At 46.6% G+C, this 16,191-nt stretch overlaps 1 protein-coding gene across 1 annotated transcript in view; it reads left to right on the forward strand.

Moving 5' to 3' along the window:
- Positions 1–5,695: 5,695 nt before the first annotated feature.
- RAB18 (RAB18, member RAS oncogene family) overlaps positions 5,696–16,191 on the forward strand; it is a 123,276-nt gene continuing 112,780 nt past the window's right edge. Inside the window, exon 1 of the mRNA XM_085631766.1 lies at positions 5,696–5,977. Within this exon, the coding sequence (XP_085487892.1) occupies positions 5,910–5,977 (68 nt within the window). The 5' untranslated portion in view covers positions 5,696–5,909. The remainder of the gene's footprint in view (positions 5,978–16,191) is intronic.

Here is a 16,191-nt window from a genome sequence, read left to right on the forward strand (position 1 = left end):
TCCCGAACAATTCATACATTTCAGGGCAAATTCTCAAGCAGGGTGGTTCTTAAAACTGTACACCTAGGTGAAAAGCACGCAGACAAAAAGTTGCATTTGGGCTCGCTGATTATCAGGGGGCTCAATTCACACGGGTTATTCCGTGAGAAGAAGTTGTGGTGCCTTTCTCCTGTCTCAGGTGTGAAGTGTTCCTGAATTACCGGGCCTAGTTTGAGAATCAGGCCTAAAAATGGAATAATGCGCAAAAAGGAGCATCTGTTCCCACGAATCAGCCCCCAAAAACAGTATCTGTAGGTTTCTCCAGGCATGCATGGCTTTGACTACTACACACATTTCTTCAGGTGTCTGGATTTTCTGCAATCGTATACGTGGGGTGTGATAGAAAATGTGTGCTTGAATGGAACGACCACAGCAGGATGCATTTCCAAAATCTAGAAACAGTCATAACTTTCTGAGCATTCACAGGCATTACAGGTGTTTTGAGCTGAAATCACACTGCAGACACTGTGAAACGGACTATCGGTTGATCTAAAAATATAGCACAGACACGCTTGCTTAAACCGCAAACATATGTACCACATGCAGTATTCTACTCGACTTTAGATGGCTCACAATTGACAAACGTTTGTCTGGGGAATCCTATTTACCAGGTGTTCGTCGTATAAACCAAGCTTATGTAGTTAGACTGTCAGAAACACACAGATTCAATGCTAGCAGGTGAGTCAGAAAGTAAAACCAACTTAGGGCGTTCCAATGTGTCACTTACCTTTCTGATATGTCTGTGGATTTTTCTGTATTTGTAAGTGTCATCAAGAAGAGTACAAGTCATTTCCTGGGCAATGCAGATGAGGTAAACGCCCAAAAAGTAGCAAGCTTGTGTGTACTGACAAACAGTTACACTGACTTTCTCACATGTTCTGTTCTTATCACCATGCACCTGAGAAAAGCAGGAGTAAAACTACAGAAAGTGTTGGAATATGATTCGTCCACCCTCATTTTTCAAAGGTGTGGGTGGGCAGCCCCGAACTAAGGGGCCGATTATGATGGCGGACGGACTGGAGTCCATCCGCCATCGTGGTGGACACCGGGACGTCCACAATACATGCGGCGGTCTCACACACGAAATCAGGATGTGACCGCCACCGGTTGCATTTTAACATTGCGGGAGGTGCTGCTGACAGCAGCACCCGCCGCAAAGCTAAAATGGCATGTTGTGCATTTCACTGCACTACGTGGCAGGCACCACACGGTGCCTGCCACTTGGTGCAGTGAAATGTAGGGGTGTATAAGGGGGGTACCATGGGTACCCTCCAGTGCACCCACACCTCCCCCAACACAAGGGGGGCCCGCAATGGGTCCCTGAAACCAATCTCCATCAGCCTTTCAATGGCAGTTTACCTGCCACGGAAAGGCTGGCTGGAGACAGCGTTGTAATCTGGCGGACAGTGCCTGCTAGGCACCGCCACCATTTCATTGATGCAGAACGCTCCGCTAGGCAATCACAACGATTGCCTCTGGCTGTTCCGTGGCATACGGTCTTGGTGTCCGTCACGGTCCAAACGTGATTCCCTCCGCCATCCTAATGTGGTGGGTGGAAAATCACGGTCCGATTGCGGAAGGACTGCCACCTCATGGCTGGCGGTGACGGGCCTTCCGCAATCGTATTCGGCCCCTTAGAGTTTTTGTTGCAATAGCGAAAAAACCCAAGTACATTTTACCACAAATACCATACTCTGGAACACGCACACACCTCCAACACACATGAGTATATACAATGCCATTTTTATGTCTCATCTATGGACAGCTTTCAGACGGCTACTGTTGAAGACCTATTGCGGACAATACCAACACCTGCAGTGAGCTTTGGATCAGCCAATTGCTTACCATTGGTTGGCTTTCTTGTCACTCTTACTTCCTTGCACTTTCCTACATCTTATTTGATGGATTTCCTTTCTCTTCTTGTGTTTGTCACTCCCCTGCAGCATAGATGTTTTTTTTAGCATTCTTATGATTGGATGATTTGTGTCCTTCCAAAGCTTCAAAATAAATTGGTATCTTTTTATTTCCAGCACTCCATGGGAGTGCGTGTATTTTCCTGCATTCTCACCTAGGTGCTGCGTCCATCCTCACACTGTCTCTTCTGCACTCTCCATGTTGCTCCTCCCCAAGCTTGGGAGTTGCTGCCTTCTCCCATCCAATCCTGCTCAGTTGTTTTTATTTTTTTGTGTTTTTAGTAACACACTCACCACCTTTGACCCAGCTCTGCAGGTGCTTATCCCCACACCCCACTCTGCTTCTGTCCCTTGACTGTCTTTTCTTTCCTACTCCACTCTCTTCACCTCCTCTACCATTCCTCACCTCACCCTCATCGCTTTCTGTTCATTTCTTTTTATTTTTTGGTGCGCCTAGCTGCTACAATTTGCTTTATGTTGCTCTTTGCTAAAAATAAAACAACATTTTAACAAATGTGCTTTGGAGCACTTTTTCTTATTATTAATTCGTCCAAAATAGGCACCCACTATTTCGGAACGGCAAATGTAACCAAAAACAAAAATGTCTTATGCGCACACATGCTTGTGACAAGTGGACGTATATACGTCATCACCAGGGCCGGACTGGCCGTAGCGGGCACTGGGCAATCCCCCGGTGCGCCGCACTGGTGAGGGCCAGTTTTGGGCCCCTGGGGGCCGTTTTTGTTACAGGGCCGTTTTTGCAGCATAGCTGCAAAATCGGCCCAGTAACAAAATCGGGCGAAAACCGGCCCTGGCAAAGAGCTCGGCGGCACCCCCAAACCCCGGGGGGCTGGCCGAGCAATTTGCCAGGGCCGGTTTTGGTTCCCAGTCCGGCCCTGGTCATCACCCTGACGCCAGGGCACGGGTCGGAGGTGCACGGGGGTGGACGGCATCCACCCACTATTTTCACAGGGTGGACACCGTCCACCCTGCCAAGCAGTTGGGCCCCACTGAATAATGTGCTGAATTCGTCCCGGTGTAATTTGCAAACACCGGGACACATTCTGCAGCGCATGCACGTTGTTGTCTGCTTTCGATCCGCAACAACGTGCAGGCGGGTAGGGGCTTTCTTAGTTCAGACTCCTGCTGGGCCCATAACAAAGGTCGAATCTGGGGAGTTATCAGGCCTCCTTTTGCTGAAGTCTACTGGCTGGGAGTGGTCAGGAACCTCACACCTAGATGCACACCTTGTTAGCACTTCACACATACTGAAGAGAGCTTTTCACTTTGTTCAGTCCCTATTTACAAGATATGCATTCACTGTAAGAATGTCAGATGTGTTGGTCTTTCTCTGTATTTACACAAAATAAAGGTACTTTATATAGTGCTTACTACTCCTGAGGAGGCATTGAAATAATTTCAGTACCACTATTTTTTCTTTGAAAGCACCATGGGTAGAGGAAGTTTACGCAGACAAAAGGCAACATTGTTTTATGTGTAGCTTACTAAAAGTGTGAATCTGCTGCCTAAATCAGGAGGGCTTCCCTATCTACTCGAAATATACTCCAATTTACTCATGATAGACATGTTAAACATATATGTGAGGGCTTAAGATCTGATGTCACTTCTTATGATGCCACTTTCCATGATGTCACGTGCTGTGATGTCACGCACCGTGATTTCATGCACAGTGGTGTCACACGCTGTGATGTCATGCTCCGTGATGTGACTTGCATTCTGATTAACTAGGTTAGTCCCCCACTTCTTTTTGTAGGACTTGTGCCCTGCCTGACACCACTGTTTATGTGTCATGACCCACAGATATGCATGAATGACACATACACATGTATTCATCATTATGTTTCAGTTTTAAGGTCCCGCCTGACCCAGCGCATGCGCTGTTCTGGAGAGACTTATTGAGAGGGCTCCAAAAAGTGCTACCAGGCCAGCCTAGAACTACAGTGCATGTGCGCGGGCACGCGCGCCGCGCTTTACCACGATTACTTTCATTTTCGCGGCCGCTTTGATGTTTGATCGTGATTACGATCGCAATCGCTTTCACTTTCGCGGCCGCTTTGCATAGCCAATAGGTCTCACTTTTGGGACCTTATAAGTATTTAGTTATGCAAGTGTTGCATGGCTAAACACTTATAAGGTCCCAAAGGCGAGACCTATTGGCTATGCCAATGCTTGTTTTCTTTCTAGCCCCACTCCCCTCCCCCACTGACCCCGCCCCCACTGGTGCGGCCCTCGGCCACAAACCACACTGTACATTTGGTCCCTGAGAGAAAGTTTGTGAGTACCTATGTTCTAGACCACTGTCTAGATGTATATTAATGTAGAGGACCAGTCTGGCAGTGGCGTTTTGGATGTTCTGTAGTTTCTTGATCTGCTTCTGGGCGATGCCGGAGTAGAGTAAGTTGCCATAGTCTAGTCTGATGGTGATGAGTGCATGGGTGACAGTCCTTCTGGATATGGATGTTGAGTCAAGGGTGTGTGAGGAGAGTTTGTCCACCAGACCGACGGAGCATTCCTCTGCCCATAAGGGGGAATAGAAGACATGTACGTCCACCTAGGTATTTGAAGGACTAGGTATTGAAATGATTTTGTCACTTTTGGGGGAGGAGTGTTTGGTTTGCTCTTTTGGGATTTTAGATTGTACAATGCACAGTTGTGTGGCATTTTGTTCATTTTAGGGGGTATTCGTAAAGTGGGATGGTGAGTTATGTGTTGGTCTTGTCCTTTAAAAAAAGCGCCCGCATGCAACCTGGGAATTGAGGCGTAGGGGTTCCGTCATCGAAGTTTCAAATTCTGGCAATTGGTTGCAGGTGCTTGGTGCAGCTGCCTGTGAAGGAGCGTCGTTGTGCTGTCTTGTTTAATGCTGCAAATAAATGTTGCTGGATTTGAACCAGCCAGACTTCGAGGTGTCGATCATGTATGCCTCAATGAACCCTAATAGAAGTGATGTGAATCAACAGATAAATCGTTAGTAATATTCCTAAAAATTTAAATAGCGTTCAATTTTTCAAAGATAAAAACGATGCCATGATCAGAAAAAAACATGTATTTGAAACACGGATTATATTACACCATGCTTTTCAATTATCACGATATCAAAAAGGAAGATCGTAGAAGCCAATAACGAGGACATATTTTAAAGATAATACTGAAGAAAGCGAAGACTTATGAAAAAAAAAAAATCATGTGACCCGACATGTTTGGTGAAGACTGGACAAAAGAAATTCCCTTTGTCAAAGAAGCAGCTTCCAAGAAGTAGTTGAGATGCAGCTGAGTCACCGGAGAGTATTGAAACAGACGGAAGCCTAGAACGCACTCTAATAGACGGTGTTGGCTGCCATCTTGAAATTCTTACCAACATATGAATTATAACTAACTAATATATTACCCGTCCTCACAGCACAACAAAAAATAATTTCCCGTAAATATTCAGTTTTTAGGTAATTTTTGTCTACAAAAAGTTATCAGCATATTTTTTGAATATCTCAAAGACACAAATAGGAAAAACAGATTCGAACTACAGTCCGGAAGCATGATAGCATGCATTTTGCATTTTATTTCAAACAGTTTGATTGGGCATATTGCGCCGCACATTTAAAAAATAGAAAGTGGTAAGAATATTTTCAAAATTATTTAACGTGTAATTCAAACATGGTAGCTTCATAAACATGACTGCCTATCAAATGCCATTGTTTATTCATGTCCTTTTTTTGTTTCGGCAGGTGAGGGGGGGGGGTAGGAGATACACCTCAATGTCGTAAGAAGCCGGCGTCGCGCAGGCGCAGAAGTACAACTGGTCGAAACTGACAGGAGATAAACAAAACGGGGTCGTGCGTGCTCGTGCCCTGTAGTTGAAGGGTGAAGACGTCACGGTGTTGTTTGCGCGCGACCCCTGGGCACTGAGCAGGAGTTGCTGGGTGCGACGGTCAGGAGCCCAGGATGGACGAGGATGTTCTGACCACCCTGAAGATTCTTATAATCGGGGAGAGTGGAGTGGGCAAGTCCAGGTGAGGTGCGACCGTGCTGTTACGGTGTGTTCGTTTTTTAACCGGTATCACCCAGCTCCGGCATTTTGTGGCTTCGTCATCGCTTCTTTCGCATGGTGTGGATGGGGTTGATGAGAGAGCGTTGGCCGACACGGCCCTGCTCTTTGGGGAAAGGAAAGCCCGTTGACCCCCTTCCCAGAGTCAGACCAGAACTACCCATACCTCTTACGCAGAGTCTTGATCTTGCTTAGCTAGATGTCGATGTACTTGTTTGGTGAGTGTCTGTCTCAGAATTGTCTTTAGTAGAAATACTTACTGTATGCCAACATGGCACCGGGTCTGCCATCCAAATCACCTTACCCTTCCTGCCTTCCAATAGTGCGTGTAACCCAAGCAAGCCTTTATATTAAAGCGCTGCGTAGATGAAATTTGAGACCGTTTAATAACTTTTAATTCAGTATGATTCTGCACCCTAGTATTTGCTGTCGAGTCCTGCCCCCACTATGACTGGACTGGACGTCATCATCTACCCTGGAAAAAAGTACAAACTAACCCCATGCTCTCTAATGCCGCAATTAGGGGCCATGGTGTGTTTCATGGCAGCCCATTCCGATCTAAAAGCATCCTCGAAGATGTTGCTTTGTACTTGACCTACCAGAGATGCCCAGTAGCGTTCTAGCTGCCGCATTCTGGACGGTCTGTAGCTTTTTCAGCTGATAACCAGGAAGGCCGATGTATTAGGCGTAGTCTAGGCGCGATAGAATGAGAGCGTGGGTCACCGTTTCCTTTGCAGATCTGGGCAACAATGGCAGGAATTTCCCAAGTAATTTGTTTACTGACACTCCGGCCAGTGTTTTTTTATCTGCAGTGAGAATCTGAGTTTCTCACTAAACCAGACCCCCAGATTCTTCACTGGCCAAAGGTCGTCCCTGAAATGCAGAATACCTCAGACTTGTCCTCATTGCATTTGAGTTGGGCCTGGGCTAGCCATTTAAAAACTTCAGCAAGACAGTTTTTGGCTAAATCGGGGGACATATCGTTTTCCTTACACGTAAAGAGGAGCTGGGTATCATCAGCGTAAACTATGATCTTTGCACCCAGCTCCTCCGCCAGATAGATTAGCAGCGTGACATATACGTTGAAGAGAAGGGGGATCAAGGTGGAACCATGGGGGACGCCGGGGGTCAAGTTTCTTGGAGTTTAAGAGAATGGGGGCAGCCAAGCTTGCTGCGTTATATTTGCTGAGAAGGATTCACTCCAATCCCACGCCAGAGATTCCGATATTGGAAAGACGAGCCAAGAGTTGGCGATGCAGCACTGTGTCGAACGCGGCAGAGAGGTCTAATAAAACCAGGGCCGCTCTGCTGCCAGAATCTAGGCATTCTCTAATAGCCTCCGACATCTCGACCAGGGCCGACTCGGTACTATATGAGGCCCTGAAACCCGACTGGGCTGGGTGGAGGGCGCCAGAAGTTAAAACAAACTCAGAGAGCTGTTTGTAAACTGCCTTCTCTCACATCTTCGCCACAGCGGGGGGGGAGTGAGATCGGTCGGTAGCTAGCTAGTGTGGCGGGGTTTAAGGAAGGCTTTTTTAGCAGGGGGAGAAGTTTTGCCTGTTTCCACTCCGGTGGAACCGTGGCGGTTTGAAGCGAAAGATTGATGATATAATTCACTTTAGGGTTAACTGCCTTGCTAGGCAAGGGTCTGCTGGGTAACCTGATTTCAGGGATTTGAAGATGGCCAAAGTGTCCGACAGAGGAATAGGAGTTAAAACTGTAAGGAGAGTGCAAGCTAGTTCTGAGTCTAGGGCAGTCCGAAGGGGGTGTTCCGCCTGCACATGAAGATCAGACCTGAAGCTATCCTGATTAGTTTGGATCTTGTCTAGAAAAAAATCGGACAGCTGCTCGCACCAAGAGTTAGAGGCAGGGAGGACCATATGTTCTGCACACGGCTTTAGGAAACTCTGCATGATAGAGAAAATTTCCTTTTGAGTTATTTTTAGATTGAGCGATGCGCTCCTCGTAAAAATGGCCTTTGGCTTTCTTAATGGCGGTGTAATAACCATTCTGAGACTTCCTTAATGCTATTTTGGCCAACGGGCAATAGGCTTGTCTCCAGCTGCGCTCCTGCTTTTTGCGTTATTTTTTTTAGCTCTTTAAGTTCGTCGGAAAACCAGGGTTTAGATGGGGTGTTTCTTGCTCTCTTGTTAACCAGGGGAGGGGAAAAATGTTCCACAGCCCGTGAGATCGAGTTGTTAAAACAACCTAAAGCTTCCGACAGAGCCCCAGAGACGAGAGGATGTGTGTCTGTCAAGACTCTGCACAGGGCTGCAGGCTCAATGCGTTGGGGAGGTCTGTTCATGAGCGTCCTCGTAGTCGGGTATGGTGGCTGGATAGTCCAAGAAAACTGGATTAAAAAATGACCAGACCAGGGAACGGGAAGAGGTTCCTAAACAACTAGAGGAAAGTTGGAGCAGACTGCATCTAAGGTATGCCCCCTCTATGTGATGGAGAATTAACCCATTGGGTCAGTTGGGCAAGATCCAAAGAGTCCTTCAGTTCTCTTGTGTCGGTGGCCTCCACACAATCCAGGTGGATGTTGAGGTTCCCTAAGCGTAGGAAATTAGAATATTGCAGGGCTCTTGGCACAATAGCTTCATCTAAGGCTTTTAAGAAGGTACTAGAGGGGCCAGGAGGGCGATATATCAAAGTGGCCCCAATGAAAAATGCGAGGAGATGGTAAGGGAGAAGTCCAAGGCTTCCCCCTCCCCTATGTCGTGTGTCTCTGCCTGCATAAAAATCCAGGTTTCCCTAAACACTACTGCAACACCTCCTCCTCTACCTGTTTTGCAGTCAACCCTAGCTATTTTATACCCCACAGGGATGGCCAGAGCAATAGCCGGTGCCGAGAAATCATTGCACCATGTCTCTGATATGAATAGTATATCTAACTGACTGTCAGACAGCAGCTCGAAGATATCTGGAGCGTGTTTCACCATGGAGCGTGCATTAATAAGGGCAGCTTGAATACACAGGGAGTTCTGTGCAGCGTTAGTGTAGCAATAATAGAACCCAAGGTGTGGCTAAAACAATAATTGCATATCTGGCATGTGCTGGAAATGTTGACCATAACCATCCATTCTTGGCCATATTTAATCGTATGAGAGCCAATCGTCATAATTTCTGCATGGCTCAGAGTCGGGGGGTCATTAGACAATTCTGGCAAAAAACGGGCAGCATGACTGGCGCTGGCCGCTTCCAGAACGCTGACGGGCGCAGAGGGCTTGCCATGTGTGCGAGGTGGAGGGAGGGAGGGAGGGAGGTGGAGCGCAAGTGTCTGGAGGCTGGTAAAGTTCATGTGGTGGTTGATGTATGCCGGTCCTTGATTGAGAAGGGCTTTCTTTGTAGGCTAATGGCAGGCGGAAGTTATGCGTAGTGAAGGAGGGAGGAGGTTGCCAAAGTTGATCACAACCTGTCAGAATAATAATTCAAAAGGAGATGCTGTGCCTCTATCTGGATTTGCTGGCCCAGGAATCTTATTACCCTCCCAAAAATAAATGTACTCTCACCAATGATTGTGACATGGCGCAGAGCAATGATTTTTTTGTATAATTTTTTACATTGATTTTTAATATGTTAACATTTACGTCATAAGTGAAATTTATGATATGACCCTTAAGTTGTAAACTCATGGAAGAATGACATTTGCTACAATCCAGTAAGGCGCTGATGTCAAATCCACAATGTTTGTAATAGGTGTGTATGTTACTATTTCTTTTCCTCTCGATGATCCCTACATTTTCAGGTGTTTAGTGGGGCAATCTCGGGACAAGTATGACCGTTTAAGTTTTGTCACAATATTCCATTCAGGCCTTGCACCAGGATATGGGATCTGAGTGGGCCATGAAGAAGAATGGGTAGGCCATAAAGATGAGTAGTTTGTCCAGAGACTGCCAGGTGTCTAAGAGATGGGTCTGTGCATGCTGGTTGGTCTTGTACAGGTGCGAGCTGAATACCATATCTATTGCAGGGTTCTGTCTACTAGTTTTAAGTTTGTATTTCTAAAGGTTAAAATGTATAGGTTTGATCTCTTCTGCTCTGTCCACCTCACCCTATTCTCTTCCGAATTCACTCTCGACTTCACCTTGCTGTTATTGCTAATTTCACCCTCTACTTCCTCCTACCTCACTCTCTTCTCCCTTTACATCATCCTACTCTCCACCTTATCCTCTGTGTCCGTATGTCCCTTCACTTTCTCCTCTTCACTCTTATTTGTCTCACCTCACTCTTTCTGTTTCCACTATATATATATATATATATATATATATATATATATATATATATATATATATATATATATATATATATATATATTACCTACTGGCGGTCGCCAGTAGGTAGTTATAGTTAGGACCACGTTTCCATAGGAAATCCTCAACATTCTATTTTGAATAACTTTGGCGCCGGTTGACGAATCCTCGCAAATTTTTCAAAATAGGTGGGGCGCTCCGCTCCGCTCCGCTCCTACCCTGAAAGTCTCGGGGGGATTCGTCAAGCGGGGGCTGAGATAAAAGGGGGGTCCCAAAACGCGTTTTTCCCATGCATTTTTCCATAGGACCTTTAGACACAGCTACAGCCCGAACGGCTGAACAGAATTACTTGAAATTTGGCAGAGAGGTAGTCCTCAGGTCAAGGAAGTGCCTTTTGTTGGTTTGGTGTAAATCTGTTCAGTAGATTCTGAGAAAATAGCCTTTAAATCAATATATATATATCTGAGCCAGCTTACGGTGCGCTTACGGTACGCTTACCGTACGCGTACGGTGGCGTGCGCGAGCGCGATTCTGATTGGCTGTTACATCTAAGTAAACATTCGAATCGGTCGAAACCAGGAAGCGGCGGCCGCCATTTTCTCTCTCGCACTGTGAGGGAGGGGCTGTAAACAAAGGCAAAAAACATATAAAGGGGCTGTTTAGACAGCGCCCATGCACATAGCCATGTTAGTTGAGTCCTCAAAGATCCCCCAAGGCCAAAAACGGTAAATTTTTATTTTTTGAAAATTTCGCTGATTACGCTTACCGTACGCGTACCGTGCGCTTACGCTAAAAAATATTTTTAAAAAAAAACGTGCGTGTACGGCACTAACTGCGTAAAGTGGGCGCGCGGTGCGCGAAGCGCACCGTGCGCGCACGGAACGAACTGCGTTAAGTGGGTGCGCACGCCACGAATGGCGTAAAGTAACTTAGCATTTAAAAAACCGTACAAATTCACTGAAAAAACCATAGGTTTCACACACGTTATAGTTAGGAATTAGCATTTAAAAAACCTTGCTAATTCACTGAAAAAACCATAGGTTTCACACATGTTATAGTTAGCTGGAAATTTTACTGATAAAAAAACCAATGAAATTCCCCCGTTATAGTTACTGTAGGCAACTATAACTCACGCGACCGTAATCCTCTGCTGATGACATATGTGTCTTTATGAAAAAAACAAATTTGTAATATATGTATAGCTAAAATTTAATGGAAGAAGACATGGGCAAATAAGTGTCTAAATACAGTATTAGCATCAGCAGAGGATTGCGGTCGCGTGAGTTATAGTTGCCTACAGTAACTATAACGGGGGAATTTCATTGGTTTTTTATCAGTAACATTTCCAGCTAACTATAACATGTGTGAAACCTATGGTTTTTTCAGTGAATTAGCAAGGTTTTTTAAATGCTAATTCCTAACTATAACGTGTGTGAAACCTATGGTTTTTTCAGTGTGTATATATATATATATATATATATATATATCTATATATATATATATCCCCCTCTCTCTCCCCCTTTTCTCGCCATTCTTTCTGTTTCTTGCCCTTCTCTCTTGGTCGCCCTCCTCTCCCCATCAACATCCTCTTTTGGTTCTCATTATCCTCCCCTCTGCCTATTACCTCCCTGTCTTTCTGCTATACCTTCCCCTCTCTCCTCTTCACTCTTCTCTCTCTTATCAGTTTAAGACCCTGTTAGAATTGGGGGTCTCTAGTTGGCAGTTTGTTACCCTGTCCAAGTAGTGACCCGTCTTCCTAGTCTGGATTAGGGAGTAACACTCCTGAAATTACCCCTGCTTACCCCCTTGGTAGTTTGGTACGAGCAGTCAGGCTTATCTCAGAAGCAATGTGTAAAGCATTTGCACATAACACACAGTAATACAGTGAAAACACTACACAAGGACACCACACGAACTTTAGAAAAATAGGCAATATTTATCTGTGTAAAACAAGACCAAAACGAAAAAAATCCAACATACAGTTATCAAGATACGAATAATGCAAAAATAGACTTCAAATGTAGTACCTTCAGGTCGCGGCGCAGGCAGGGGCTTGGTGATGGTCGTCCAACGGTGTCGGTGAGACCAGGGCTGCAGTGCAAAGTGGGTCAGTGCTAGTCACTGTGCTGGGAGGTCACGGTGCAAGTAGTGTCATCGTCGTTGCCGAAGCACTGTCCTCGGTAGGCCTAAGGTGGAGTGCGAGCGAAGGCAATGCAGTGTGCGGGGCCCACAGGTCATGGTTCAAGCAGCAGCGTCGGTTGACGATCTGAGTCGATGGCGCTGGCATCAATGGGCCAAGACTGTGGTGTGGGACGGGGCGGTGTGCCATGTAACTTATGAGTGGTGCCCACAAACCACAGTGCAGGCAGCGGCATTGATGTCCGATTGCAGCTGTGTCGTCGGTGAGACCAGGGCGGCGGTGTGAAGGGAGTTGGTGCAAAGTGCGGCACCCACAGGTTATGGTGCAAGCAGTGGCTCGGTGGTGGCATCTGACGGTGCCGTTGGTGAGCCCAGAGGTTCAGTGTGAAGTGAGGTGGTGCCCTCTGCGGTGCCTTCAGGTCATTGAGCCGGCAGCGGTGTAGGTGATGGCATCAGGTTGCTTTTTCCGCTCTGTAGCAGCTGAAACACACAGTTCCAGATACAGGTACCCAGAGGAAGGCAAAGTCTTTGCTGTCTCTGAGACGTATTGAACAGGGGCAAGCTCTACCTCAAGCCCTTGTAGATACTCAGAAAAAGAAGTTGCAAAAGTTGCGTTCTGTTCTTTCACTGCCCAAGACAGAAGCGCCACTGCAGGTCAACACAGCTGAGCATACAGCAAAGTGGTAGTCTCTCCTCACAGCTTCTCCAGCTCTTCTTCGTGGCATGTTCCTTAATCCCAAAGAGTTCTAAAGTCCTGGGGTCAGGGCCCCTATATTTATACCACATTTCACTTTGAAGTTGGCACAAACAAAGTTCCTCTGGCATACATAAACCAGTTCTGCTTGACTCAGGCCAGGTTCACTCCAGGAGGGGGAAGGGGGAAGATAGCTTTGTGAGAGGCCCCCACAGTCCATTCAGGTGCAGGCGATAACTCCTCCCACTCCTCTAAATGAAGCCAGGTCTAAGTCAGTCTGGCTCAACCTCCCCTTGTATCGGTCTAGTGTGAAGGCACTTCCCCAGCTCCTGTCACTCTCAACTAGACGGTAAATACACAAACAGGCAGAGAGTGGCACACAGGATGGTTAAGCAAGATAATGCCCACTTTCATAAAGTGGCATTTTCAAAAACGATATAAGAATAATCTTTACTAAAAGATGTATTTTTAAATTCTGAGTTCAGGAAGCCTAAACTCCATTTCTCTAGCATGTCTCAATGGAAAGTTATGCTGGCAAAATGTTACAGTGCAGCTCCAATGATAGTCTTAAGTGACAGAAAACCTTTCAATAGTGAAAAACGAAATACACAGTCACTATGAGGACATGTAAAACACACCAGTACATGTCCTATCTTTCACATTTATTGCACCCTGCCCATGGGGGTACCTTGGGCCACCTGAGGGGTGCCTTGCATGTAGGGAAGGTTAGGGCCTGGCAAACGGGTGCATTTACCAGGTCGACATGGCAAAACCTGCGCGCATACACTGCAGTAGCAGGTCTGAGACGCATTTGAAAGGCTACTTATGTGAGTGGCACAACCAGTGCTGCAAGCCCACTAGTAGAATTTTATTTACAGGCCATGGGCACACACCGTGCACTGTAGTAGGGACTTAAAAGAGTAAATCAAATATACCAATCATAGAAAACCAATGATAACACAACTTACAATAGGGGCACTTGCGCTTTAGCACTGAATAAAAGTGAAAAGTGTGCAGAGACACTAAACTAGAACAATCATTTACAATGCAAAGGTCTTGCGACTGCGAGTTTTAGAGCTATTGTTATTGTAAATGGCAATGCGTTGCCTTTTGAAAAAATAACAGATATTGTAATTTATAATAGTAATTTTTCACCAGTACCATAACTACCACTGTTATTATGACTATCACCACAGAGTAGTAATAGTAATAATTGTAGTGGTGGTTATGGTACTTGTGGTGGTTGTAGCGGTGGTGGTGGTATTGGTGCTGGTGGTGGTGGTACTGGTGGTGTTAGTGGTGGAGGTACCGGTGGTCTACGTTGATTTTATTTCCTTTACTTATGCTACTGCTGTAATATTTTTTAACAAAAAAATACAAAAACTAACATTTTCATTTGCAACGCCAATAGCTCAAACTTTTAATAATGCCAGCCCCATTGTATTGCAAATGCTTGTTTTATGTTGCAGGCATGAGGTGCATCATCTACTTCCCAAAATACAATCATAGATTTGTAGACACTCGTAACAGTCCTATGGTAGGAGGCAGTTGTTCAGCCAGTGTAAGGCTAATAGCTCACACAACTTTGCATTTTGATACCTGAAGTTTTAAATTACAATAAATGTAGTAGACCTCAGGCAGGAGACTTGAGTTACCAATAACTGTGGAAAGAGCAATAACTTTAGAAACTGGTGCTTTATTTCACCTTTTCCGTGATGTGAAGGTTATGTAACTGTTTTATTGCATTCGAATGGGCACAATGGGGCTTATTTACAAGTCCCTTGCAATGCCGGTGCTTCACTTTTGTGTGGGGAAAAAGTGACACAACGGCGGCGCAGCTTTGCTGACCTGGTTCTCTGGCTCTACAAAGGCTCTGTTGACCTGGTTCTCTGGCTCTACAAAGGCTCTGTTGACCTGGTTCTCTGGCTCTAGAGCGGCTCTGTTGACCTGGTTCTCTGGCTCTAGAGCGGCTCTGTTGACCTGGTTCTCTGGCTCTAGAGCGGCTCTGTTGACCTGGTTCTCTGGCTCTAGAGCGGCTCTGCTGACCTGGTTCTCTGGCTCTAGAGCAGCTCTGCTGACCTGGTTCTCTGGCTCTAGAGCAGCTCTGCTGACCTGGTTCTCTGGCTCTAGAGCAGCTCTGCTGACCTGGTTCTCTGGCTCTAGAGCAGCTCTGCTGACCTGGTTCTCCGGCTCTTCAATCAATCAAAGCATTTGTAAAGCACACTATATACCCGTGAGGGTCTCAAGGCGCTAAGGGGTGGGGGAATGCTTCTACTGTTCGAAGAGCCAGGTCTTGAGGAGTCTTCTGAAGGTTAGTTGGTCTTGGGTCTGCCGTAGGCGGATGGGGAGGGTGTTCCATGTCTTGGCGGCAAGGTGGGAAAATGATCTGCCCCCGACGGTCACTCTTCGGATGCGGGGGACAGTGGCAAGGACGTGGTCAGCGGAGCTGGCGGGTGGGGGTGTAGAAGCTGAATCGGCTGTTGAGGTACGCTGGTCCGGTGTTGTGGAGTGCTTTGTGTGCGTGGGTGAGGAGCTTGAAGGTTATCCTCTTGTTAACGGGGAGCCAGTGCAGGTCTTTCAGGTGGGGTGTGATGTGGCTGTGGCGGGGGATGTCGAGGATTAGGCGTGTGGAGGTGTTCTGGATGCGTTGGAGCTGTTTCAGGAGTTTGGCCGAGTCTCCTGTGTAGAGGGCGTTTCCGTAGTCCAGTCTGCTGCTGACGAGGGCCTGGGTGACAGTCCTTCTCGTTTCGGTGGGGATCCACTTGTAGATCCTGCGGAGCATGCGGAGGTTGTTGAAGCAGGAAGAAGAGACGGCGTTGATCTGCTTTGTCATGGAGAGGGTGCAGTCGAGAAGGACCCATTGGTCGGTAGGCGTTGGAGCAGTTCCTAGTGCAGTTGGCCACCAGGAGTCGGTCCAGGCCGAGGGGCTGGATCCGAGGATGAGGACCTCCGTCTTGTCAGAGTTCAGCTTCAGTCGGCTGTTCCTCATCCAGTCAGCGACAGCCTTCATTCCCTCGTGGAGGTTGGTCTTGGCGGTCTTTGGTGAGGGAGAGGATCAACTGGGTGTCATCGGCGTAAGAGATGATGTTGTCG

This window comes from Triturus cristatus, chromosome 10 (genome assembly GCF_964204655.1).
Source record: "Triturus cristatus chromosome 10, aTriCri1.1, whole genome shotgun sequence".
In the NCBI taxonomy this organism is placed as follows: Eukaryota; Metazoa; Chordata; class Amphibia; order Caudata; family Salamandridae; genus Triturus; species Triturus cristatus.